Source organism: Hibiscus syriacus, unplaced genomic scaffold, assembly GCF_006381635.1.
Source record: "Hibiscus syriacus cultivar Baekdansim isolate YM2019G1 unplaced genomic scaffold, ASM638163v2 tig00110210_pilon, whole genome shotgun sequence".
NCBI classification, from domain to species: domain Eukaryota; kingdom Viridiplantae; phylum Streptophyta; class Magnoliopsida; order Malvales; family Malvaceae; genus Hibiscus; species Hibiscus syriacus.
Window position 1 is genome coordinate 1,060,527 of NW_024062629.1, and position 26,724 is coordinate 1,087,250.

Consider the following 26,724-nt stretch of genomic DNA (forward strand, 5'->3'; position numbering starts at 1 on the left):
ATGCCGACTGTGACATCTTCTTTCTCTCGACCGAGGCACTCGATCATTCCTTCATTTTCAATGCACTCTGCGGAGACAGACAATAACCCTGAGGTAAATTTTGAATCTGTTTCCATTTGACCTTTACTAATGTATCATCATTCCTTTGGTTATACATAGGATTTCTCTGCTGGTTTCTTTTTAAGAGGACCTACAGCGAATCCATCGCGCCAATTCCATGACAGCCAGCCTTCTTCTCCTTTTTACGCATCTAGCATAAATATATTTTCGTCACCCCCTGGTAGCCCACCACCGACATCAGAAAATCCAGCACGTAACTGACACGGATGCACTTATGTGGTTCCTGCTGAAGAGATTTTGAAAAGGTTTCCTCCACTTCAAATATGACCAGCTAGTTCGTTTTAAATGCATCTACCATCATCCCTTCCGAGTATGTAAGTTTATCCCGAACCGCACTCTTGAAAATCTTTATATTCAAGATGTTGATCATGCATACTTTGATGCAATTCGTTGGAAGTTATTTTCACAAATTAAAAACGACACTTTTTATGAACTAGTTTTCGAGTTTTATTCGACTTTCACATTTTCACAGTCTCAATATTTCTCTGTCAAATTTCGTGATGTTGTTTTGTTTCGTTTGTGTGGAAATCAATTTAGCATGTCTATTTCAAGAGTCTAGATTATTTAACTGCTTTAACTGAGATCCCTCCGGAGTTCGATGCCTATTCGGCCTATTCCATACTTACCAGTTTTGGAGATCAACCCTTTGGTCCTCACTTGACCAAGGCGATTCACCTTCACGATCAGGCATAATGTTACATACACCGGTTTTTGGCTTATAACTATTCGGGTTGAAATGACTCTTTTGGCATTTTGAGTAAGACCGATTTATTTTTTCTTTGGTGTATGTACACCGGTTGAAAGGTAAACTTGGGCTTTTGGGTTGTCCATGCATTCGAGATCATTATTTGATCCAATCACCCTTTAATCCTTGGTTCTTACATTACTAATTTAGCTGCTCGTATTGCTAATTTTGATATTATAGATTTTACTTATGTGTTTTCTATGAATGGCTTAGATGAACGTTGCTTGGATTCCATGGGTTTACATGTCGAAACAATGGTCGCGCCTTATTTTGTTCCACCAGGAGTGTTGACATCATGAACCGAATGGTTCTTTACTCGTCGAAATATGCCACCTCGCTCTCAACTGTCGTTGCTTTTGAACGTGCAAGAACAAATGCATGATTTCACCGGTCGCCTCCACTCTATCAAGGTGAATATCACAAATATTTTGTCCTATCTCTGCCCTAGTTGCGGCCGTGGTCACAAATAAACATGGGAAGTATTCTTTACCCTTTCTCTTGCGTTTTTTATTTTATTTTTGTATTAGGGCAATACAACTTAAGTGAGGGGGTAACGATTTCATTGAATTTCATCTTACTTGTCTTGTGAAACTTTTTGATTGTATGCTTTATTAAATTGGTTGAATACTAGGTTGAAATTTTTCGTTTCCATCGATTATTGTTACCATGTTATGATTGTTTAAGTTCATGTAAATATTTTGAATATGAACACTTTAATAGTTGAATTGCATGAGTAGGAATTTAATATGACTTCATTGTGACATTCCTAGATTTTGTTGATTGAATTTCGCCTAACTTGATTGATGAACACACTTTGGTAAGATTTTGAGCATTGAGCATGTTACTTAATTTTTATGCTCTATTTCTTGTTTGAGTGTGTCGAACAAAATCTTAAAACTCTAGAACTTGTGGCATGATACATTTTGTGATTACACAAGAATTTTTGTGCTTTGATATGATTTGGGCATTTAGATTCACTCCATTAGTGAACCATCTTGAGCCTTTTTCCATTCCTTTATTTTCACCTTAATCTTAAACCCCCGAGCCTTTTTGTTTTTCACTTTCTTTTCACCCTTGTAGAGACAAAGAATTGAAGCTTGTGAGTAACCTTGTTCCTAGAAAAAGAAAAAATAAAAAATAACAAAAATAGAAGGAAAAAACAACAACATTTGAAATAAATAGAAAAAGTAGAAAAATAAGAAAAGCAGGAAAAATGGTTTTTTTGATGTCTTTTATGTAAATATTTGATTGTTTCATTTATCTTAGTTTTCTTGTTAACTTGGTTAAATCGTCTGAATAAATTCTTTGTCTTGATTACAAACCTCATTTATAGTATTTTCCTTACTTTTATCTAATCCCCAATTACACCCTTTTTAAATACCCAATGATATTTGCATTTTTTTCTATTAAGTAGTGGAGATTTAATTATGTTAAAAGGTTATGGAAATTCTTCTTTAGTTCTGACTTTGAGCATATTTGCATCTGAAACATGTTTGAGTGGATTGAGTGAATCCTTGTGAGGAATTAAGTTAGGTTGAATTTTGATTGATGAATGATTAGAAGTTGCAATGTTGTTTGACTTAATCTTACTTGTGTTTATTCATTTGATTGGTTTTTGATTTAAGTTGTTAGTGTGAGCTTGACTTTCATAATTTGCTTTGGGGTATGAAACGAAATGAAGGAAAAGTAAATTAAATTCTTAACTAGTTTGATCAAAGCATGCTTAAGGACAAGCATGAGATAAGTGAGGGGAATTTGATAGGCATTTTAAATTGTTATTTTTTACTTGATAATTCTCCTATTTTATGAATATCACTGTTGATTTGGATTGTATTTCGTTTATTTTCAGTGCAGTGACATGTTTACTGAAATTTGCCGAAAAATACTGCAATTTGTATTTTTTAGTTCATAATCGCGGATGGAGACATGGGCACGACACGGGTTTAACTTGGAAATATCTATAAGGTCTAGTCAGCACGAGGAAGATCCTGGAAGTAGCCTAGTCAGCATGATCTAAGGAGATATCTTAGGAAAATTAGTTTCTAAATTTGAAATTAAAAACACATGAATTATCTTTTGATTTATTTTGAATTTCTTGTTATTTTTAGGAAATTAGAAGCCTATAAATACCTTCTATAGGTAAGGCTTGGAGATGATCTATCTTTTTTTTGAATTATATTTTGTTACTTTGTTTTCAATTTTATAAATTTCCTTTTTTTGTTTTCATTTCTTTTTTTACTTTAAGCTTTTATCAATTTTCACAAACATTCTAAGTGTTTTATATCATGCTTAGCTAATTTCTTTATAGCCGAGAGCTAGCGATGACTCAATTCCATGTGTGAGAATTGAAAAGCACTTACATTCTTAATTTCTTGTTTTCTTAGTTTGGCAATTAGCATTACTTACAAAATTAAAACACTTTCATTTCAAAAAGTCGACGTTGGTATGGATGTTGTTTTAATTTATAGTTGGGAAAAATGATCGACATATGGAAAATTCGACTTCCTATGAACACACTTAGCACAATATGCTAAGGAAAATTGAGATTAGATTCAATTCTCGATGAGATAACGTAATTTGAGTCGGGCTTTTTCAAAACTTAATATGTTTGTTCTAATGACAATATTTGTGGTTAGTCCATTCAAGAATCAACTTTCAAAGAGTAACTTGGAAAGATCGATTACGAAAGAGAAAGGCAAGTTACAATGGGTTGGGCCTTGTAGATTATAACCGGCATGAATCCCAGAGTAAAAATCCATTTCAATGATCAAACAAAATTGAAAAAAAGCTAGCTCGAGGTGATTTTCTCAATATTGTTTTCAATCTCTATTGATGTTTTCTTTTATTTTACTTCAATTTTAATCTTTATTTTCTACTTTTCTTATATATGATTTACAAAACCCCTCCCTTTTTTTTATTTATTTTTCTTACATTCATGGATTGAAATCGACATAAAATTGCATCAGAAATTTCTAAGTCCTCGTTGATCGACCATTTTCTCCACTTTACTACCTATTTCTATTTATTTTATTTTGAGAAGAGGGATTTTTTGACGAGTAAAACGATGTTTGTCACACTATTTTACCCTCGCTGAGCTCTGTCCAACAAAGCGGAGTCCTACACTTGTACCCATACAAGGCCTCATATGGAGCCATCTGAATGCTCGACTAAAAATTGTTATTGTATGCAAACTCCACTACTGGCAGGTGGTCCTCCAACTACCCTCGACATCTATGATGGTGCACCTAAGTATGTCCTCTAATATTTGAATGACACATTCTGACTTACCCTCTGTCTAAGGGTGGAAAATGGTACTGAAGTTTAGTTTGGTGTCTAAGGATTCATGAAGGGGTTTCTAGAATCAGAAAGTGAATCATGGATCTCTATATGATATGATGAAAGTCAGTACCCCATGCAACCTCACTATCTCATGGATGTACAACTGAGCTAACCTCTTTAAGGTATAATCCATCCTAGTTGGGAGGAAATTGACTGATTTAGTTAAACAATCTACTATGACCCAAGCTACGTCGTGTATTTGTCTAGTCATGGATGAACCTATCACAAAGTCCATGGTAACTCTATACCATTTCCACTAAGGAATTTGAATGGGTTAACGTAAACCTGAAGAAACCTGGTGTGCTTTTACCTTCTGACACACTAAACATCTAGCAATAAACTCTAACACTTCCCTTTTCATGCTCGGCTACCAGTACAACTGTCAAAACTCCTAATACATCTTATTACTTCTTAGGTGAACTGGAAGTGGACTGCAATGTTCCTCATGAAGGATCTTACTATGAAACTGAGCGTCTATGGTACACACAACCGACCCCTGAAGTATAACACACCCCTATCACGTAACTCAAAGCATGGGGCTTTGTCCTAGCAAACCTACTTAATTTGAGGCCTTAATCGATCGTCTAAACTCTGTAATCTCTCAGTCTAGCCTACTAACTCATGCTCAACTCACAACTCGACTAACAATCCACCTTTACTAGTCAAGCTCAAATGTACTAGAAGAGCTCGGAACTCTGTCATCGACTTCCTGCTCAATGCATCTACTACAACATTTGCTTCACACATATGTTAGTCTATCACATATTCGTAGTCCTTAAGAAAATTGACCTATGTACGCTGCCTCGAGTTCAACTCATTCTGTGTGAGTAGATACTTAAGACTTTTGTGATCAGTAAAAATGTGACATTTCTCACCAAATAAGTAGTGTCCCAATATCTTCAAGGAAAACACAAACATAGCTAAGTCAAGGTCATGGGTGGGGTAATTAAGCTCATGTGGCTTAAGATGACGAGATGTGCAAGCTACAACCTTGTCTTCCTGCATCAAGATACATCCAAGACCATTCAATAAAGCATCATTTAAAACTATAAAGTCATTAACTGACTCCAGTTGAGTCAACATAAAGGCCTGAGTTAGGATGGTTTTCAACTGCTCAAAGCTCTTATGTCGCTTATTATTCCAAATGAAGGGGAATTGTAACACCCCCAAGAATCAAAACTAAGCTTAAACTCAAGAATTAACCAACTGAAATTAAACTTACCTTTGCCATGTAGCTTACGGGAAGAGAAGAGGAAGGAGATAACCCAAGCTCCAGACTTTTCTTTTATTTCTCATCCTTTCCACGTGTTTTATAACCTCAAAAGAAAGATAAAAAATCTTTATGGTCAAATGACCATTTTACTTTTATTTCATTTAATAATTACCAACTAACATCCACTAAATATTCTAATTTAAATCCCTGAACTTTTAAATATTTCAAAATCAAACTTCAAAGTTTTAAAATCTCTATTTTAGTCACTAGCTTCGATTTTGGGATATTACAAATCTCCCCTCGTTTAAGAAAATTCATCCTCGAATTTTCACTGTACACATCGATAAGTACATTACCTCTACATATCTTCTAATGTTTTTTATCCACATTCGTTCCTTTATACATTCATCTACTGTCGCTTACCGTATAAATAGTAACCAGTAACCTCAATCAATTTCTGTCTTTTCTCTCCTTCGATTCAGCATTTTCCTTTGACCATTTCTAAAATTCCATATAATGTCACTCATCACGTAGACAATAACATCCATTTTCATCTCTCAATCTCATAAATCCATCTAAATTACCTTATAACAATAACCAAACTCGTTTTCCATCATCATTTGACCAAGAACATAACCTTAAATCTTATTTAAATATGATTAACATACACTTTAAAGAATCTTTTCACATCACCTTGCACGCTTTTCTTACTTCTATATTGAAATTATCATCTACACTTCCGTATAACCTTTATTGTATATGATCCTTTAAACTCAATCATTTTCATTTCTTTATTCCATTATTTCTTTATTCATTCAAAATCAAAATCTCCTTATACATAAATCATATATTTCCTTTCATATTCACATATTCTTTTTTCCTATCACTTATACTTATCTCTGATTACTGATCTTTATCATATATTTATCAGCGATATCTTACTCAATGTTTCAAACTCATATATTACTACTCATTTGCACTTTTATATCACGTATATTTATCCTTAACTATCACTACTTATCACATTTTCATGATTTTGATAGTCAACTTTACTTATACAGAACATCATTCTTTATCATCTCTTGTACTTATGTTTCCCTCAATCATATGAGTCCTTATCACTTTTACTACCTTTCATTTCCATAGTCAGAATACACCACCATATACAAATCTGCATCATACTTGGTTAACTTACCCTAACATCATGTTCTAATTCCAGTACATTTTCATCACATACTGGGTTAGCCAACGCTAACTCTTTCCATCTTAACTGCAAATCCTTATCATATTCACACTCTTGCTAATACACAATACTATCTCTTCATTTCAAACTCATAAGCTCTAACTTTAGATATATATATATATCTTATACGCTTGTCACTGATACACTTGTTCTTGAATTCTTTTACCAATTATCACTGCATCATTTGATCTTTTAACTCTCTTATGATGACACTTGTTCAACATATTCTATCTTATCCACGAAATAACAAAACGGATCCATATCACCTTTCCGATTCAAAACAATAAAAACTTTCTATCATTATTCATATATGATTTCAACTTTTTGAAATCAACCTTTAATCTTATAAGACACTTTCTGAGGTTTCCGCTCTTCATCCTGCCTGGCCAGGGCAGGTGAATTGCTATCACCATCAGATTTGTCAGCTATCGATTCACTTCGACAATTTCTATAATCCATTTATACTGTATCATACAAATCTTATTCTATTAGCAAGACAACATACTCCTTACACTATCAGATCAGAAATTTTCAGTTTGAGTTGGCATGTACACATTTTTAAAACTCTTTTACCTTCGGTTTAAGCCTAGAATCGACTAAACCTTAGCTCTGATACCATTAAATGTAACACCCCCAAGAATCAAAACTAAGCTTAAACTCAAGAATTAACCAACTTAAATTAAACTTACCTTTGCCATGGAGCTTATGGGAAGAGAAGAGAAAGGAGATAACCTAAGCTCCAGACTTTTCTTTTCTTTCTCATCATTTCCACGTGTTTTATAGCCTCAAAAGAAAGATAAAAAATCTTTCTGGTCAAATGACTATTTTACCCTTTATTTCCTTTAATAATTACCAACTAACATCCACTAAATATTCCAATTTAAATCCCTAAACTTTTAAATCTTTCAAAATCATACTTCAAAGTTTTAAAATCTCTATTTTAGTCACTAGCCCTGATTTTGGGATATTACAAAAATCCTCTTTTAAACAATTTAGTTAGTCAAGTAACTATCATAGAGAATCCCTAAACAAATCGACGATAGTACCTGACTATGCCTATGAAACTACGCACCTCTAACATATTCTTAGGTGGCTCCTGCTCAACTATGGTCTAAATATTCTCAAGGTCAACTTGTATGTCATCGGCTAACATACTATGACATAGAAATGAAATCTCTGGCAACCAAAACTCACACTTCCCAAACTTAGCATATAATTGTCGATCTCATAGTGTTTGAATGATGATATAGAGGTGCATGTCATATTTTTTCCCTGATCGTGAGTACACAAGGATTTTGTCTATAAACACAACTACGAACTGATCTAGGAAGGGGTTGAAAGACTTGATTCATCAAGTCCATTAATACTGTTAGGGCATTGGTGAGTCTAAATGGTATCCCCAAGAACTCATAATGATCGTATATAGTCCTGAACGTTTTCTTTTCCACATCGTTATCCTTCACTTTCAACGGTTATAACTTGACCGTAAGTCGATGATAAGGAAGTGATGGTGGATTAATGAATGTTTCTCTTGCTGAAGAATCAAACCTAGAAAGCTCTAGACTCGATGAAGAATAATGGGGAATAAATAGGGGAATGTGGCAGTAGTAAGTAGGGTTTTTAGGGTTTCTTTTAGGTATTGAAAACAAGGTAAAAAATAATATTATAATAATATAAACAAAAGATAAAAAACTTAAAAATAAAGTATGATAATCAAGAAATCAAAAGATCTCCCTTGTAAAGGTGGATATCAAAGGTGATGATGGTGAAGATGGAAAATAGATGGATAATGTCCTATCGAGCCCTCCTAGTTGCAATGAAAATGCAAACACAATAATATAGCTCTATTGAACCCTCCTAGTCGCGATGAAAAGCCAAATTGGAGTGTGAAGATTAATCTCCCTCACAATAACTTGAAAGAACTCCAGGAGAAGAAGCTTCGAAGGCACAAGGCAATCAGTACTTATAACTAGTGACCTCTTTTACTTTTGCCTCTTTCTCAACTTTTTTTTTTTTTACTTTCCTTGCATCCTCACAAATTATCATTTGATCTTTAAGGGCTAGAAGTGTGTCATTATTTGCTGGTCATTGTTTCTCCTTGTCTGGTTTTTCATCTGTTGGGTTTTCTAGAGAATATTGAGTAGAAGGTGAGGAAGTATTTGAAGGATTACATTGGTAAGAGGATGAAGTACCTTGGTAATGTTCTCTAAATCGGATCTCCTTTGGATTTGTTCTTCAATTCCTATTTCCATCTTTAGTGTATCTTTAAGGTTTTCGTACTCATGGAGGTCAGGAAGATCAGTGATGTTTTAGTTTAAGCCGACGATGAATCTTGACGCGATGTCCTATTCTTCTTCGGTTATGTTAGCCCTATTGGGTAAAGAATGCACCTCTGTAACATGCCCAACCCGTATCTGACCCGGATCCGAGTCTGATGTGTCACATTGACTTTTCAAAATGTTGTTCTTTACAAATATACAAAATCTTAAATTCTTCATTTAAGATAATGAGTACTTTACATTAATAAAGACAATCAAATTATTTTACAAAACCGATCAAGCCTATTCAATTCAAATCTTGTAAATACATGCCAACCAAATTCTATAAAAAAAATACATATATTCAATATGCTTCTGAAATGATCTTCGTAAGGAAGATGCTAACATGTCTTGCTCCTCTTTACTTCTCTTCTCAATTCCAAACCTACGTGTGAAACATTCACACGCTAAGTCGATGACTTATTGAGGCATGAATATATATACACTAATAGTATAACCAATTACAATTGTATATCTGTATTATGTAATACAATGTTGGTTTTCATACATAATCATCATCAATATACTTATCATTTCTATATAATCAATAATGCATGAACATTTTACAATTCATATCATAATATAATACAAATATCATATGCCAATTCATATAACCAAATATATACATACACACATAGCATCATATTCTAATCACATTATCTCTACCATTAATCCATTTAGAACATATATTTTAATTTTAACCTTTGTAATTATTTCCTAATATATCTTTCACATATAACAAATATAATATAATACAAGATTTTCTTATGTTATCACTTTGTTTAGCCCATGTATACTTTTGAGAACTTAAGGTATGTGAGTATATAGAGGTTGTGCATAATGCTGTCACTACAACTCGTATAAATCCCACTAGAGGCACGTAGAAATTTGTCCCGAAGGACCACTATGTCCCAAAGGACCACATAGAACACATATGTCCTGAAAGACCACGTAGAACACATATATCTCGAAGGACCACGTAGAACACATATATCTCGAAGGACCACGTAGAACCCTCGACTCTTGGCATGCCAACTATTCCTATAGCTCTCATAACACATGACATAGGCATTATCTCTTATACCATTTCACAACTTCACATAGGCACATAGTTTACTTTCACATAGCATATTTCCATGTAAATCACATTCACGTATCACATAGCTTTTCACATTTACTTGTATTCTTTTCAACATAGCTCATAGTCATAAGTCTTATCTCATAACATATACATGTTTTCATATATAATTCATATAATTTCTTATACAATCACATACTTCCATTATAACCTTTATCATAGCTTATTACACTGTCATATATTCACATAACTCATTTAACATACATAACATATCATGTAACATTCTAATAGAAACAAATATAAGTCATATCACTTTCATATATCTTTTATCATTTATTTTATCTCTTACGATCACCTAACATATTATCACACATACATACATTCACATAGTTCACATATAACGATGCACTCAACAATTAGACACATGCATTTACTCATATACATCTAGCACTGTATCACCACATGATTATGCTCTAATATTCATAAATATCATATCACCCCATGCTTGTATTCTTATCCTCATGTCATCTATTATCGGAATTAGACTCATCGCAAGTCTTAATTCCTTAGACATCACATACACTTAATATCATGTACTCACCTAGTCTCAATGAACACTCTTAAGCTCTTGTTCTTTCTTGTGTATCATACTCTGCCGATCTATCTGAACTTTGCTTTCGATCAACGTCTACACAATCATGTATTGATACATATCAGTATCCAATTGATATAATCTAATCTTTCATTTCTTAAACTAACAGAAAGATTTATTTCTATTTTCCCTTTGAAGTGTATTAGTACACACTATAGTGTATCGGTACATTCCTTAACGTGTGTATCGATACACAAATTACATTCAAAAGTTTTCTTGTTAAAGGGGGTATCGATACACTCCTTAATGTATCAAAACACTTTGAACATTTTCCTGAATTTTACCCTTGATGTATCGGTACCTACTGAATGTGTATCGATACACCTTGCCCAAAAATTACCTTTTGAGCCCGAAAATTCACTCAATTCAACTCAAATGGTTTATTTTTCATCCCCTTTTATATTCCTAATTTACATATACATGCTTAACCTTATTAATATTCATTTATCCCATATTTAACTTTAATATCATATCCTCTTTATGAAATTCAAGAATCATACTCAAATTTCAACATTTTATAAATTCAATTCTAACACTTCGCATCTCTTAATTCAACTATTGACAAGTCAAATTAATCATTAGAACTTCAAAAACCTATTTATATCAAAAGTTCATTTCTAAACCCTTAATAGAATTTCCCTTCTAATTCTCTCTTCTTGATGATTTAAGCTTATATAAGCTTTGAACTCAACAATTAGACACATGCATTTACTCATATACATTTAGCATTGTATCACCACATGATTATGATCTAATATTCATAAATATCATATCACTCCATGCTTGTATTCTTATCCTCATGTCATCTATTATCGGAATTAGACTCATCGCAAGTCTTAATTCCTTAGACATCACGTACACTTAATATCATGTACTCACCTAGTCTCAATGAACACTCTTAAACTCTTGTTCTTTCTTGTGTATCATACCCTGCCGATCTATCTGAACTTTGCTTTCGATCAACGTCTACACAATCATGTATTGATACATATCAGTATCCAATTGATATAATCTAATCTTTCATTTCTTAAACTAACAGAAAGATTTATTTCTATTTTCCCTTTGAAGTGTATTAGTACAACTATAGTGTATCGGTACATTCCTTAACGTGTATCGATACACTATCTATGTATCGATACACAAATTACACTCAAAAGTTTTCTTGTTAAAGGGGGTATCGATACACTCCTTAATGTATCAAAACACTTTGAACATTTTCGTGAATGTGTATCGATACACCTTGCACAGAAATTACCTCTTGAGCCCAAAAATTCACTCAATTCAACTCAAATGGTTTATTTTTCATTCCCTTTTATATTCCTAACTTACATATGCATGCTTAACCTCATTAATATTCATTTATCCCATATTTAACTTTAATATCCTATCCTCTTTATGAAATTCAAGAATCATACTCAAATTTCAACATTTTATAAATTCAATTCTAACACTTCGCATCTCTTAATTCAACTATTGATAAGTCAAATTAATCATTAGAACTTCAAAAACCTATTTATATCAAAAGTTCATTTCTAAACCCTTAATAGAATTTCCCATCTAATTCTCTCTTCTTGATGATTTAAGCTTATATAAGCTTTCCTTAAGCTTATATAACACTCAAATAATAAAACCCAACTCAAACATTCAAGAATTAACCATCAAAATTAAAACTCACCTTTGAGGCTTGAGCTTAAGCACACGAGAGAAGGAAGAAGAAGAAGAGTTCCAGATAACTCTTCAAAGCCCACGTGTTTCACTCTTATTAAGGGGAAAATATATTTTAAGCTTAAATTACCATAATGCCTCTCACTCATTCCATAATTACAATTTAATCCAACACTAAAATATTTCTATTTAAATCCTTAAACTTTTCAATTTTCCTAAGTTGATCCCCAAATGACTAAAATTCTAATTTTAGTCACTAACCCGATCTTTGGGATGTTAAAAATCTCCCCTCTTTAAGAAAATTCATCCTCAAATTTTCATTGCACTAATAGATGAAGATAATGTCCACCCATATCCTATTCATATTCTCTGGTTGTCTCTTCACCTTAATCTTTTGAGTTATCATTAACAAACATGGCTTTCATTGCTTCACTTCTTCAACTACCTTTTTTCTTTCTACATTCATATTATATCATTTATCATGTAAACATTACTCATCAATTCTTTCACTCAAAAATCATCACCTACTTACTTTCCTCATCAACCTCTAATTGCCTTGCAATGATCACCAACTTTTATTTCATCATCCCTTGACTACTTATTAACCTTCTTAATACATATAATCCTTCTTTATTTCTCTGATTAAATCTGCTTAATCAAAATGAAATCCATAAATCTTCATCATAAATGATTAAAACATACACTTTACTGAATCAACTAATCTTTCACATCATCTGACATATTGTTCTTACTTCTAATCATATTTACAATCCATGCCTCAATATAATCTTTATCACACTTGATCCTTTAAACTTTAACTTCATCTTAAATTTTCCATCTAACTATTCTTCCAGCAATCAAAATCTTCTTAAAATATGGATCATATCTTTTCTTTTATACTCATATACTCTTTTCATATCCTTCATACTTATCCCTGATCCTCAATCTTTATAACATTTTCATAACTCAGATATTCAACACTCCTTGCACAAATCTTATTCTTTATAAAATCCTTGTTCGAATCACAATACACATATCTTTTTTCATCACCTTAAACTTTTTATAAATCCTTAACTTTATTCAACTTATCTAACTGTACTCTTATCCATATACGTTACAATTCCCTTGTTTCAATTCATAAACTCTATCTCCATATATTTTATACACTTGTCACTAATACTCTTGAATCATAGGTTATTATCGTCATTTCAGTCATTGTAATACTCTTGAATCTCTAAAGCTATGTACATGTATAGACACTAACTGACTCTAACCCACGGGTCTTAGGAATGACTAAACATTATGCTCTGATACCACTAAATATAATACCCTAACCCAGTCCAACCTGAAGATCGATGGATCATGATGTTACACGGGACATCGAATTGGCTAACCCAAAATTTTTCTTTTAAAAATAATTATAAATCATTGTGCGAAAAGTCATATATAGTAATATAAAATAAAAAGTAATGAATCTGAGTTTACAAAATGTTGAGCTCCCAAATATCTAAAATAAAAAATACTGAGTTTAATACAAAACAGAGTTATGACTGAATGTAAAATTGGTCTACAATATTACAGGTCCTCTAACACAAATCAAAACGTACTCTAAAGTCTCTACTGAACTGGAGTATCTGATGACGATAACGCTCCACGGACGATTTCCTAAGAACATGTGCATGAAAACACATTACGAATAATGAGCTTATGAGATTATTGCCACAATAATAAATTTACTATACTAAATGCATTCACTAAATGAGCGTGCTAGTTACTCAGGTACGTATGAATACATATGATGTTGATATGACATATTGAGGTCGGCATTATGGTATAATTAAGGGTTCTGCCCCTCGGAGCACACAACATTCTAGCTTTTTTAAAATAACTTTGGGTATTTGGAGTGATATCCAAAATTGCATCAAAAACATACACCCGACCAACTTACTTCATCTCGAGTCTTAGGGCATCTGCGCCCAACTGGCATCTAAAGTGCCTTGGCATTGACTAGGATATATCTGAACTGAACGATCATTATCTGTTAAAGTAACTTAAGTGTCATGTCTATTTCCCAAGCATTAAACAAGGCTAGTTTTATATAACCTATTTGTTACAATTTCTAGTTGTTATGAGTTTATTATTGTTCTCAGTTGTAGTTTATTTTATGGTTTATGGTATTCTAGTATAATTGGGTCCTTCAAAACCATCTATTAAAACCCTTAGGTTTCTTACCTAAAACTATTTGTGAATATTGATACTAAGCCCTTTAGTTTCGATACTGATCTCTGGATATCGATACAACATACTTATTGAAGGCTAATAGCAAAAGGCTAGTATCAATATTCTATTTTGAGTATCGATACTTCTGGTTGGCAGTATTGATACTTCTGGTTGGCGGTATCGATACTTTCTTAAGTATCGATACTAAATTTGGCTTTGATGTTTTAAAAAATTCCTAATATTCATATGAGTACCAAAACCAAAATGGCCTACTGAAATCTACTAAGTGTGCTCGATATCGATACCACCCTGCGAGTATTGAAGTTGGGCCAATAGTATCAATACTTCCCTCTGAAAACTCTTTTGTTTTAAGCTAATTAATGAATAGTATCAGTACTATTATTCCAGTACCGATACTCGTGTCCAAAACTGCCTTGTTTGGTCATGAAAATGACCCTCTAACTCACCCAAAAGTCCTACTAAGGTCCCTAAATGTTATTAGAGTGTTATATTTGATAATAGGAGTCATAATAAGTCCATAAACATGCTGAGAAACACCAAACACCAAAATCTATCAAGAAAATGCTTTATAACTCATACAATCTAACAAACACACCTAGTGTCCTACATGTGGTATAGTAAAGTTAGAAGTGAGTTACCTTGATATCCTAAGCTATTGGAAACACCTAAGCTCAACCAATCTCTAGTTTCTCTTTTCCCTTAGTTTTGGAGCCTTCTCCAACTTCTCTCACTAGACAAAATCAAGCACAAGGATTACTAATGTTATTGGGAAGCTTATAAAAGAGTTTAGAACATTTCTTGAGGCTTTAATCTCTCAAAAATGAGATTCTTTCTCTTAGGTTTCTAAACCCCCACTAAAACCCACATTAGTCACCAAAACCAAAACTTGATTTTTTGGTCTCAAATGGAAGCTTTAAGGATACTGGTTTCAATTCTTACCTTCACTAAATTGGACTAGAATTTCTTGCTATCAAGTTCTAACCTTTTTTTACTCCTTGGAAAAGAAGAAGGGGAGATGAAGGAGAAGGAAGAAGACAAAGAATAGTGGGAAAAATAGAAGCCCCAGACATGATATTATCAACCAATTAAGGATTTCAACTTTTAAAATTATAAAAAAGGTATGATTCTCTCCTTGGTCTTCTTAACTTTGATTACAACATAAAAATGTCCTTTTTACCAACTATTGGGCTAAATCCAAGCCCAATTTCCACTCAAACTTGATTTAAGGCTCCCTACAAGCTAATAGGTCTATTTAGCTCTCTCCCAACTTAAACTAAACCTACTAACTTAGAATTTGGGCCATTACAAAATGTTCATGTTAATTTTAAAAAATAGCGTCTATATCATGATTAGAGTGATGAAGATGAAATTACTTCTAAAATAATATTTTTTTTATCATAATATAATAAAATTAATATATTTTTAAAATTTACTTACTATAATTATTATTGATATTTTATTTTACAATTGTAACGCTCCAAATCTCAACTTAGGAGTTTCGGGAGAACCCAAGAGAGAGTGTAGGATGACCCATCAACATATTAAGAAGACTTGACCCAAGTTGTATGGGTTGGGCTTAGATTAAGTCTAAGTGATGACATAAAGATTATACTTTTAAATTATGAAAAAAATGAGGGACCAAAAGTGTAAATGTACCATTTATGAATTCAAAGGTTGAATTCCCTTAATGAGTGATGATGTAAACGGTTAGAGAAGGCGGGAAGTTGAAATCTCTTCATCTCTTTTTTTCTCACCATTATCTTCTTCTTCGTTCAAACCCTTTCTAATTTCTTTTTTTTTTGTATTGAAGAAATGAGCAAACTTTAGTGCCTTGCAAACCTCATTTGAAATTCTAAAGGTAAGGTTTAAAACCTCTATCATTATAGTTTCATTTCAAGCATCCCACACAAGTTTTGAGCCATGGTAGCCATAAATGGGTTGAAGGCGGGAAGTTGAAATCTCTTCATCTCTTTTTTTCTCACCATTATCTTCTTCTTCGTTCAAACCCTTTCTAATTTCTTTTTTTTTTGTATTGAAGAAATGAGCAAACTTTAGTGCCTTGCAAACCTCATTTGAAATTCTAAAGGTAAGGTTTAAAACCTCTATCATTATAGTTTCATTTCAAGCATCCCAACACAAGTTTTGAGCCATGGTAGCCATAAATGGGTTTTAGTGGGGTTTATGAAATCAAATGTTAATAGCTCGTTTTTAGTGGATTTAAATTTTAGGAAGTGTCCTTAAATTCAATCCAAGCTCATGGGTGAGTTAGTAACTCGTTTACTTTGTCTTTGATTAGTAATTCAAGGGTAAAGGAAATGAGAAGTTGACCCTTTGTTGATTTGAGAGCATTTACAACAGATGGAAAACTAAGGTAACACATTCACAACTCCTTCATACCATTTTTGAATCATTAGAATGCATCTAGCTATTGAGTATTAAGTTATGAGGATAAATGAGTATCCATGGTAGATTTAAGTTTTGGTGTTTTCAACATGTTTAAAGACCTATTATGACTCATTCTTTCATACATAAAACTTTAAGAATGTTTAGGAACCTTAGTAGGGCATTTAGGGTGGATTTGGGAGTCCTTTTCGTGTCTAAACAGTGCATTTATAGGTTTGGTTATCAGTACTGGAAGAACAATAACGATATTATTCATCAGCTAGCTTAAAAATAAGGGATTTTGGGAAGGAAAATATCGGTACGCATCCAAAGAGTATCGATACTACTAGTCGGGTTTTGACACTCGCAGTGTAGTATCGATACCAAGTTTACTTCATGCATTCTTGTAGCTTGTTTTGGTATTGGTATTCATAGGAGTATCGATACTGAGGGTAAAGTATCGATACTCCTAGTATGAGTATTGATACAGAGGTATTTTTCAAAACATCGAAGCAAAATTTGGTATCGATACCCTAAATAGTATTGATACCCTAGCTTAGAAGTATCAATACTAGTTTAAGAGTATCACTACTACCCTATTTTCTCATTTTGTAATCACTGTGTGAGTATCGATACCCAAAGACGAGTATCGATACTCATGGTTCGTTACCAATATTAAGAATCTCGGTATCAATACCATCATATAGGGCTGTAAATGAAGCAAGACAGATCGCGAGCTACTCAAGATCGACTCAATCAAGACTCGATAAATACTCGGATCGAATGGAATCGACTCGAGTTCTTAACGAGTCGAAACGAGCTACTCGATATTCAACTTGAAAAGCTCGTGAGCAGCTCGAAAATATAATATATTAAGATTTTATTTTTTAAAAAATAAATTATTAATAATATTCATATTTATGTATTGATATTTTTTTTAAAAATACAGTAAGATTTCATGTATTTAAGGTTCATGTTTGAGTTTGAGTTTGAGGCTTCAATCGAGTTAAGTTTAAGAATTTTTTTTCATTTCGAGCTGCTCACGAGCTTCAGTTCAAGATTTCGAGTTCGAGTCGAGCTTAAAAATTTTAAGCTCGCGAGTTTTTGAGTCGAGCGAGCTCCATTTCTAAGTTTTCGAGTCGAGTCGAGTCGAGCTCAGCAATACTCGAGCTCAACTCGGATCATTTACACCCCTACCATCATACATTTTTGGGCAAGGGACTCAAGAGACTTAGAATAAATTTTGAGGGACCCAATAATACCAAAACACCATCCAATAAAACTAAAAGTGAGAACATTGTTAAATTATAATTAAAGCTAGAAACAATATCATGTATGATTAAATAAAACAAGCCTTGGTTGATGCTCGAGAAACAGTCAGGACACCCAAGTTACTTTAGCGGATGGCGATAGTTTCGAGTCATATAATATTTGGATATACTTGAGCAAGTGTGCGAGGCACTTTGAGACAAACTAGGGCGTGAGGCTCGAACACTCGTGAGGGATGAGTTAGCCGAGTGTTGTGTCCGATGCAGAAATTTCGAATCTCACCCTAGGTAGGCTAAAAGGGTGTGCATCCCGAGATGTGTAACTCTCCGACCACACCATGATGTCTACCCTAGAGTAATGTGCAGCATACAAGTATACTAACTTTCTTTATTGCACTCGATATCATGAGCATTTAATGAACACTTTTAGTATGGTTTAGTTGTTAGTGTGACACTGGGTTAGTGAGCTCAGCATTCGAAATGTATTTTTGATCGCAGGTCCTTAGGAGGAACATTCGAGGAGCTTATCGCGCAGTAGACGTTCCAAACAGTCTGAGTAGTAGAGTACATCTTAAGTCTTATTCTTTAAAGGACATGTATTATTCATAGATCTTCTTGTACTTGAGTCGTAACGTTATTTTCAAATACTCGAAGGTATTATTTTGATGTATTTGTTTGGGAGCTCCTCGATGTTTGATTAAACTATTTATATTTGATTTTACGTTTAATCAAATGGTCTTTATATGATGTTTTACAAACGTCTTAAAGAGAAAAATTTTAGGTTAGCCACTTCGGTAGTTCTGTGTGACATTCTAATTCGGTCAACCTTGAGTCGTATCGAATTAGGATGTTACAAAACAATATTATTTCTAACAATAAATATAATCACAAATATAGTTTATTTATACACATAATACAAATCCGAGTAAACTATCTTCAAACACTCTCGCGCATGATGATGCTTCTGTTGCTTCTCGGGTCACACACAAATTGACACTTTGGAAGGTTGTGTCGAGGTTGCACCCTGTCCGGTCCGGTTACCTCACAAAACCTGGCTGGCAATGAACCGGCTGAAAACCGATAAAACCGGGGTGAACCGGCAAAATCGATTTGAATCGTTGATTCACTTTTTTCTTTTAAAAAAAATTAAACCAAACGACGTCATTTGTTCAACAAGCCAAGTCAAATTCGAGTATTGTTGAGCTCGACTCGAACTCGAAAACTTTAAAAGTAAGCTCAACTCGACTCAAAAATTCACGAGCTAAAAATTATCAAGTTCAACTCGAACTCGAAATATAATATTAAAACTTGAACTCGAAAAGGCTCAAACTCAAAAAAAATTAGAAGTTCGATTGAAGCCTAAAATTTGAGCTCAATTGAAGCGAAAAAATAGTTCGCTCTGTGCTCACCAAAAGGCTCCATGATTTTGAATGTCAAATTACCTCTATTTTTTATAAAAGTAAGTTGGGATGCTCTTCTATGTTTCTTAGCCATGTGAGATTGTTTTGTTCTCATATTTTTACTCTTTAAACTTTTGGGATGCTCTTCTATGTTTCTTAGTCATGTGAGATTATTTTTTAAAAAAATTAAACCAAATGACATCATTTGTTATGATTTTTTAAGCCCCAATTTTATTTTTTTTATTATAGTTATATAATTATATTTATTATTTAATATGTTTTACCTTAAATATTATGTTGTAGTTGCTTTGAATCATTTTGTTTCACTTAATTTTATGGTTTTTAATTTATATATGTTATGACTTGTGATATTTTTATACCTTTTAATATTGTAAACTTAAAAAAATTGTTACATATATATTAATATTACTTTGAATATTATGTAAAATTAAAAAAAATATTATTTTATATAAAATCCGGTTCAACCGCGGTTGAACTAGTGAACCAGTACCTTCACCGGTTCAATATCCGGTCCGTTTTAAAAACATTGGTTGCTACCTTGGATAGCTTTTTTTAATTAATATAAGTATAAAATAATATTTGTTTAAAGATAACTCTCAATCTTTAATATTAAATGCTCACACCCTTAATATTTTTTATGCTTAAACCCAAATTCTCAAAAAATAATAATAATTTCTTTACTATTAAAGTCACTCGATTCATGTTCGTTGACTAGCTCTTTTGTTCTGCTGATATAGTTTTTTATGGTTTGTACTATGTAATCGTTAATATTTAACTCATTGTTTACATCTTTATTTAGAAAAGATCGGCCGTCTTGATGACTATAGCATGGAACTGTGGGCGTTTTACATACCTTGAGAAAATCACCCCTCGTTTTTCTCAAATTCTTAACCCACCACTCTTTCTTCAAAACTGATTGCAGTCGAATGTTATAAAAGTTTCAAATTTTCCCATCAATTTTCAATCATGTTGCTTTTTTTATTTCTATATAAACAAAACTAAATTAATCACTTATGTTGTTTAAATTAATCATATAATTTTTCCCTATTATCTGACGCATGAAACAGATCTCAATTACCACCGTAACATACTAACATATCACTTATATGTGACCAGTTGACCACCAACCAGGGTGTCAAACACACTTTATAGTTTATTTAGTCTATGGCTAAAGTGGAGGGCCGCTACTGGAGTTCTGTGTGACAAGAAGGTCCCTCTAAAACTTAAGGGAAAATTTTATAGAATGGCAATAAGACCAGCGCTGTTGTATGGATCAGAATGTTGGGCAACCAAGAAGGATCACGTAAGGAGGATTGAGGCCGCAGAAATGAGAATGCTTCGATGGACATGTGGTAAGACTCTGAGGGATATGACGACAAACTCTGCTATTAGGGATGTCCTTGGGGGTGGTGTCTGTTTCCGAAAAATTGAGGGAGGGAAGACTACGGTGGTTTGGGCATGTCCTTAGGCGACTACCGTCGGATGCGGTAAGGAGGGTAGAGTCGATTACAGTCGACGGTGCCAGAAGGAAAGGACGACCAAGGCGAAAGTGGGAAGACTGCTTGAGATCTGATTTGAGGGATTTAGCCCTTACCGAAGACATGACCTCTGATAGGAAAATATGGAGGCTAAAGACTAGGGTAGTCGAGTAGTGTGGGTCACATCTATAGGGTGTATCACCTCTGTCTTCTTTTAATGTCTTTGTAGTATTTTCCATGACTTATACTTTTTATATGTTTCTGTTATTGGTATTTATGAAGGATTAGAACTGGGCTTGCTAACGTTTACTTCTGTGTATCATTCTCTTCATGTTTCCTCTTTTAAATTTAGCCGGATCTTATCTTATGCTTATGTCTATATGCAGAGATTCTTTCGCAGGGATAATTATGCAGGGATTAATTCCCGTTACAGACGCACATATGATTTTAATGACTGCATATGAATACTGTTTAGCTATGTATTTATGTATTTATTTATACATGCATTGCATTTTTATCTAAATTTTTAATTTTCTGACTGCCGGAGGTCTTCCACGGAAGTTACTCTCAACCTGGCGTTGGGGGTAGCCTACTACCCTACCTCCCCCTTACCCCATACATATGGGAATTGGGTTTTGTTGTTGTTGTTGTTGTTGTTGGCATTGGCAGCTCAAAGTGAGTTTTGTATTTAACACTTGAAAGAACAACTTCACAAAGGACTAACCAATCCCGCCCGTAGAAATGACAAAAGAAAAATAGAAAAGGATGAACTAACTATTTGGTCACTCGTCTATTGTTTAGTTTCTGTTTTGATCATCCAATTATTATTTTTTTAAATCATAATTATCGTTACATTTTAATTTTGTTTTAGTTACCCACCGTTAAAAAAATAATGGTGATACCTTAATATCACCATAAAATAATGTCATATCAGTATTGAAAAATAAGAATATCATGTTAGTATTAACGTTAATTTTTTAACGACAAGTGATCTAGACATAACCAAAACGTAATGTCAAGTATGATTTTTTTAAAAATAATAGTTTGGTGACTGAATAGGTAGTATACCCTAATTTAATTTTACCTATGATAAGCAGACTAACAAGACCCCCTCCCCATAGGATAGTAGCATCCTCAATCCACAAGAAAAATACTTAAGACACACAAAACTAATGAATATTTGGGTTGCAAATTGGAACAAAATAAAAATAAAATCCTCTCTCTCAACTATATGCTGTCTTGCTAGACCCAGCAAAGTATATATATACATTCAAAAGCCCAAACCTTCCCCTAACACAACGTCTCTCTATAGTCTATACACAACTAAATTAAGCTTTGCATGATGGATCATTTTAGTCTCCCTTTTCTTAATTTCTCTCCTGTTTCTTACCCTCACAACATTGTCTTTCTACAGTAAACTAAAAAGATCCAACGGCAAAGCTGCACCAGAAGCAGGTGGTGCATGGCCAATAATCGGCCATCACCCATTGTTAGGGGATTCCAAGGCCGCTCATGTAACACTGGGAGCCTTGGCTGATAAACTCGGACCTGCCTTCACGATCCGGTTAGGTGTTCATCAAGCCTTGGTGGTCAGTCCACGAGAAGTAGCCAAAGAAATATTCACCACCAATGACATGGCCGTTTCGTCTCGTTCCAAAATGGAAACCGCCGAACACATGGGCTATAACTACGCCATGTTTGGGTTTTCTCCTTACGGACACTACTGGCGTGAAATGAGGAAGATAACGATGCTGGAGGTGCTACCGAATCATAGGATCGATCAGCTGAAGAAAGTTTTCGTATCGGAAATAGAAGGGTCACTGAAAGATTTACACAAGTTTTGCGGAGCTAAAAAGACTGGTGAATTTGGTGTTGAATCCGTTGACATGAAGAAACGGTTCTCCGACTTGACTTTGAACGTTATTCTTAGAACGGTGACAGGAAAGGGATATTCCGGCTTTGCTAAAGAGGAGCAGCAAGTGGTGTCACGGTACCGTAAGGCCTTGAGGGATTTCTTCTATTTGTCGGGCATATTTGTAATCGGAGATGCAGTTCCGTTTCTCCGGAAGCTAGATTTGGGTGGCTATGAGAGTTGGATGAAGAAAACTGCGGCGGAGTTGGACGACGTCGTTGGGGGATGGTTAAATGAGCATAGGAAGAATGGCGTTTGGGACGAAAGTGAACAAGAAAGGGATTTCATGGATGATTTTAGCAGGTGGCGATACGACAACAGTTACCCTAATCTGAGCACTTTCCCTACTGCTGAACAAACCTCATTTACTCAAAAAGGGCCAAGAAGAACTAGATACACATGTTGGCAAGGACAGGCTCGTGCAAGAATCAGACATTAGTAAATTGGTGTATATCCAAGCCATAATTAAGGAGACATTAAGAATGTACCCTCCAGCACCACTTTCAGCACCCTTTGAGCTCAGTAAAAGCTGTTCCATTGGTGGTTATGAAATCCCTGATAGTCTGAGCCGCGAATCCACCAGGGAGACTGGACTTGACGTACTTCTTGAGGTTCTCAACGGGTTCCGCTTCCACCAGGGCTGCCACAGTGGCGGCGATGGAAAGGGAACGCGTGGGCTTCTATGGGTAATGGATTGGGATTGCAAAGTGGCCTTTTGTTAGAGGAGCAGACTAGCTGTGACTCGGAGAGGATAATGTACAATGAATAGACGACAACACCCTCAGCATTTACTTGCTAAACGCCGTCGTGTTATACTTATCTCGAGACGACTCCATTCTTCTTATCGAATTTGGTTTCAGTTCCTATAGCTATATTATACTTTCTAATTCCTATGACGTAATTTAGTTTACTGCTATTATTGTTCATCCACCAATAATGAAATTGATTTATGCGGCTAAACAAGCACATTTATAAGTTTATTTATGCTTTCCGTGCAATGCATCATTAAAAGCATTTCTTTTGGCTTTCAACACGAATCGTTGTTAAATAGTTTACGACATCCCCCACTCAAAATGGCATCATTATCATAGTCGATTATATACTAATATCGGACAAACTCATAAGATTTTAACAAGATGATAACATATTATTGAGAAAAAAATATTTAAATTAAAAGAGAATTCAAAATTTTGGGGTGATCGCCTTACCAACTCCTCAACCCATCCCTGCTATATGATATGACAACACAATATATGTACAGACAAAAACATTGGGCATTCAAAAAATGAAGTTACTCAAGTCACCAAAAATGAACGTCTATGGAAACTGTTTGCTCACTGTATCAGGATGCAATTACACAAATCACTTGCTTTTTTTCTAAATGAGTCTCACATTTATCGCAGCTGGTCCAGACTTCACCTCATGGAACAACCTAAAAACAAAATCAGAAGAATGCCTAGGATTAAAATAAGTGGCTTCTATTATTTCTTTTTGAATCTTAGCTATTCGATAAGTAAAAGATCATTGATGAGAAATTTTACCTGATCATTGCATGAAGCATCAGTTACCAGAGTTTCCAGCTTCTTTGAGCTACATTCACTGCTAGTCTTTCCACCTTGTTCTTCGTCTTCGAAGTTCTGATCCGACACTTCTGCAAAATCACCAACGTACCTGTTATTCAATTATTTTGATAGCTGAAAGATATCACTTCAAGCATCTCTTCTTTTGCAACCTAGAGAATCCATTGGTAGACGTTGTGTACTAAAAACAAATAAACGCATAGAACAATCTTGTGTTACAGAACTGACCGGATGATATATTTTTCCAAAGTTGCATGACATTTAACAGCACACCCATGATTGCGAGAAGCATACGAATATGCGGACTAACTGAATTGAACTCATGTTCAAATTGTAAGCTTTAACGCTCTGAACTGTATAGAGAAGGATACTAATCATACTATATCATATACACCGCAAACAAATAATAGAAACAAAGCATGATTTTATTAGAGGTGAAAACATAGGTTATATGACTTCAACTTAAACATAGGCAAATCAACTTTAAAAAGTCTAATATTGAGCAATCTAAGATTGGATGAATTAACTCCACATGCACCTAAAACACGAAAATTAGATAATATCTTTATGAACACACCATTATATTTAATAGTCTGAGTGATTACAAGATAATATCTGTTTGGAATCTTTCTTAGTCATTGACAACACACACGCACCAAAATATAACTGCTGCAGGGATTTGTTCTACTGTCATACGCTTGAAAGCGTTTAAGAAGCTGATAAACTGGAATTGCTTTCTTTCACATTTACAATGTTTGTTATTACCTTTGGATGAAGCATTATCTTGAAGACTACAAGAGGCTAAAACACCACAAGACTTTGAACCAGATCTGAAGTGCTGGATCCAAGGACTCCCCACAAAAGAATGAGAGCCATCTCTTTTATTTAGTAGAAATCCAGGTCTTTCAAGATTGATCTTCTTCCAGCAACCACCTCGAAGAACCTTAAACTGCATCGAATATTGGAAAATGCAGAAAATAAGAATCGACATAGGGAATAGAGAGGCAATTCCATCATTATCAAGAAGCAGAGATCAAACTCCAACCTGGCCTGAAGAGATACAATGTGGTTTCCTTGATGATTTTGACCCTGAAAATTTCTCCTTTGAGTTCCAGCCAAGGGAACTCGTGGAATCATATAGTTGGTCAACAAATGATGCTTCCATGGATTTAAGGTATAAATTGTGCTTCTCATTTGTCCATTCTGTAGAGGTGGATTCTTTCATCAGAGAATCCTATTGTGTTATCATTAACAGCCATGATTAGTAAGTTTTCCCAAAGGAAACATATCATTTTGTAAAAGCGGGTTAGAAAGCAGTAAACAACCCAGATTTTAAAAAGAAAAATACATAATTAAGGAGATCAGATTAGAGCCAACTACATCTATAGCATCAATACCATGAAATATGTGATGAAAAAAATGTGAATTAGCTAATTAAATTCTTGAAGAAATAAAAGGGATAATCAAATTTTTATGCTTCCAAGTTACAAATCCTCAATTAATATTACCCATCTAACAAAGCTACATGGAAGTTAGAAACATCTAATGATAAAAACTAGCATTTTTTTTCTTAAAACCTTAGTTTTAAAGCTAAACGGAAACGTTATAAATGAAAATAAAAAGGATATGCATGATTGAAAATGATAATAATTTACCATGTGAACAGTTTTTTTCTTTACTAAACATCATATGCTTTAAAGTGAAGTTTGGAAATTTAGCTGATTTAAAAACTAAATCCATACCACTCAAGTTTACACAGCTTTCCTCAAAAAAGAAAAAAAAATCCATGACTCAAATTCATTCATGGATAAATCAATAACCATAAAAGATCTAGAACGAAGAAGAAGAAGAAGGAGAAGAGGATGTACCAGGCTTGGATTTTGTCCATGGTGAGCAAACTCCGGTGATCTCTGAGGAGTCAACTCAGAGGCAGAAGCCTCTGAACTAGTCCGAGACTCAATTCTTCTAAAACCCTCCATGCAGAAAAACCAAAAAGAAATATCCCGAGTTGAGAAGATTAGACTAAGAAACAATTTTAAATTTTTCCTTTTAGGGAAAAGAGAGAAATA

At 34.0% G+C, this 26,724-nt stretch overlaps 1 protein-coding gene and 1 pseudogene across 1 annotated transcript; one reads left to right on the forward strand and one right to left on the reverse strand.

Annotated features, from left to right (window-relative positions):
• On the forward strand, nt 1–23,797 carry LOC120113577 (annotated as a pseudogene).
• LOC120113554 (cold-regulated protein 27-like) lies at nt 21,243–26,724 on the reverse strand. Its single transcript, XM_039134677.1, has 6 exons — nt 26,524–26,724; nt 25,701–25,889; nt 25,421–25,604; nt 24,617–24,726; nt 24,490–24,507; nt 21,243–21,254 (listed from the first exon to the last, which is right to left on the reverse strand). The coding sequence occupies exons 1-5, from the start codon at nt 26,632–26,634 to the stop codon at nt 24,496–24,498; spliced, it is 606 nt and encodes a 201-aa protein (XP_038990608.1). The 5' UTR covers nt 26,635–26,724; the 3' UTR covers nt 21,243–21,254; nt 24,490–24,495.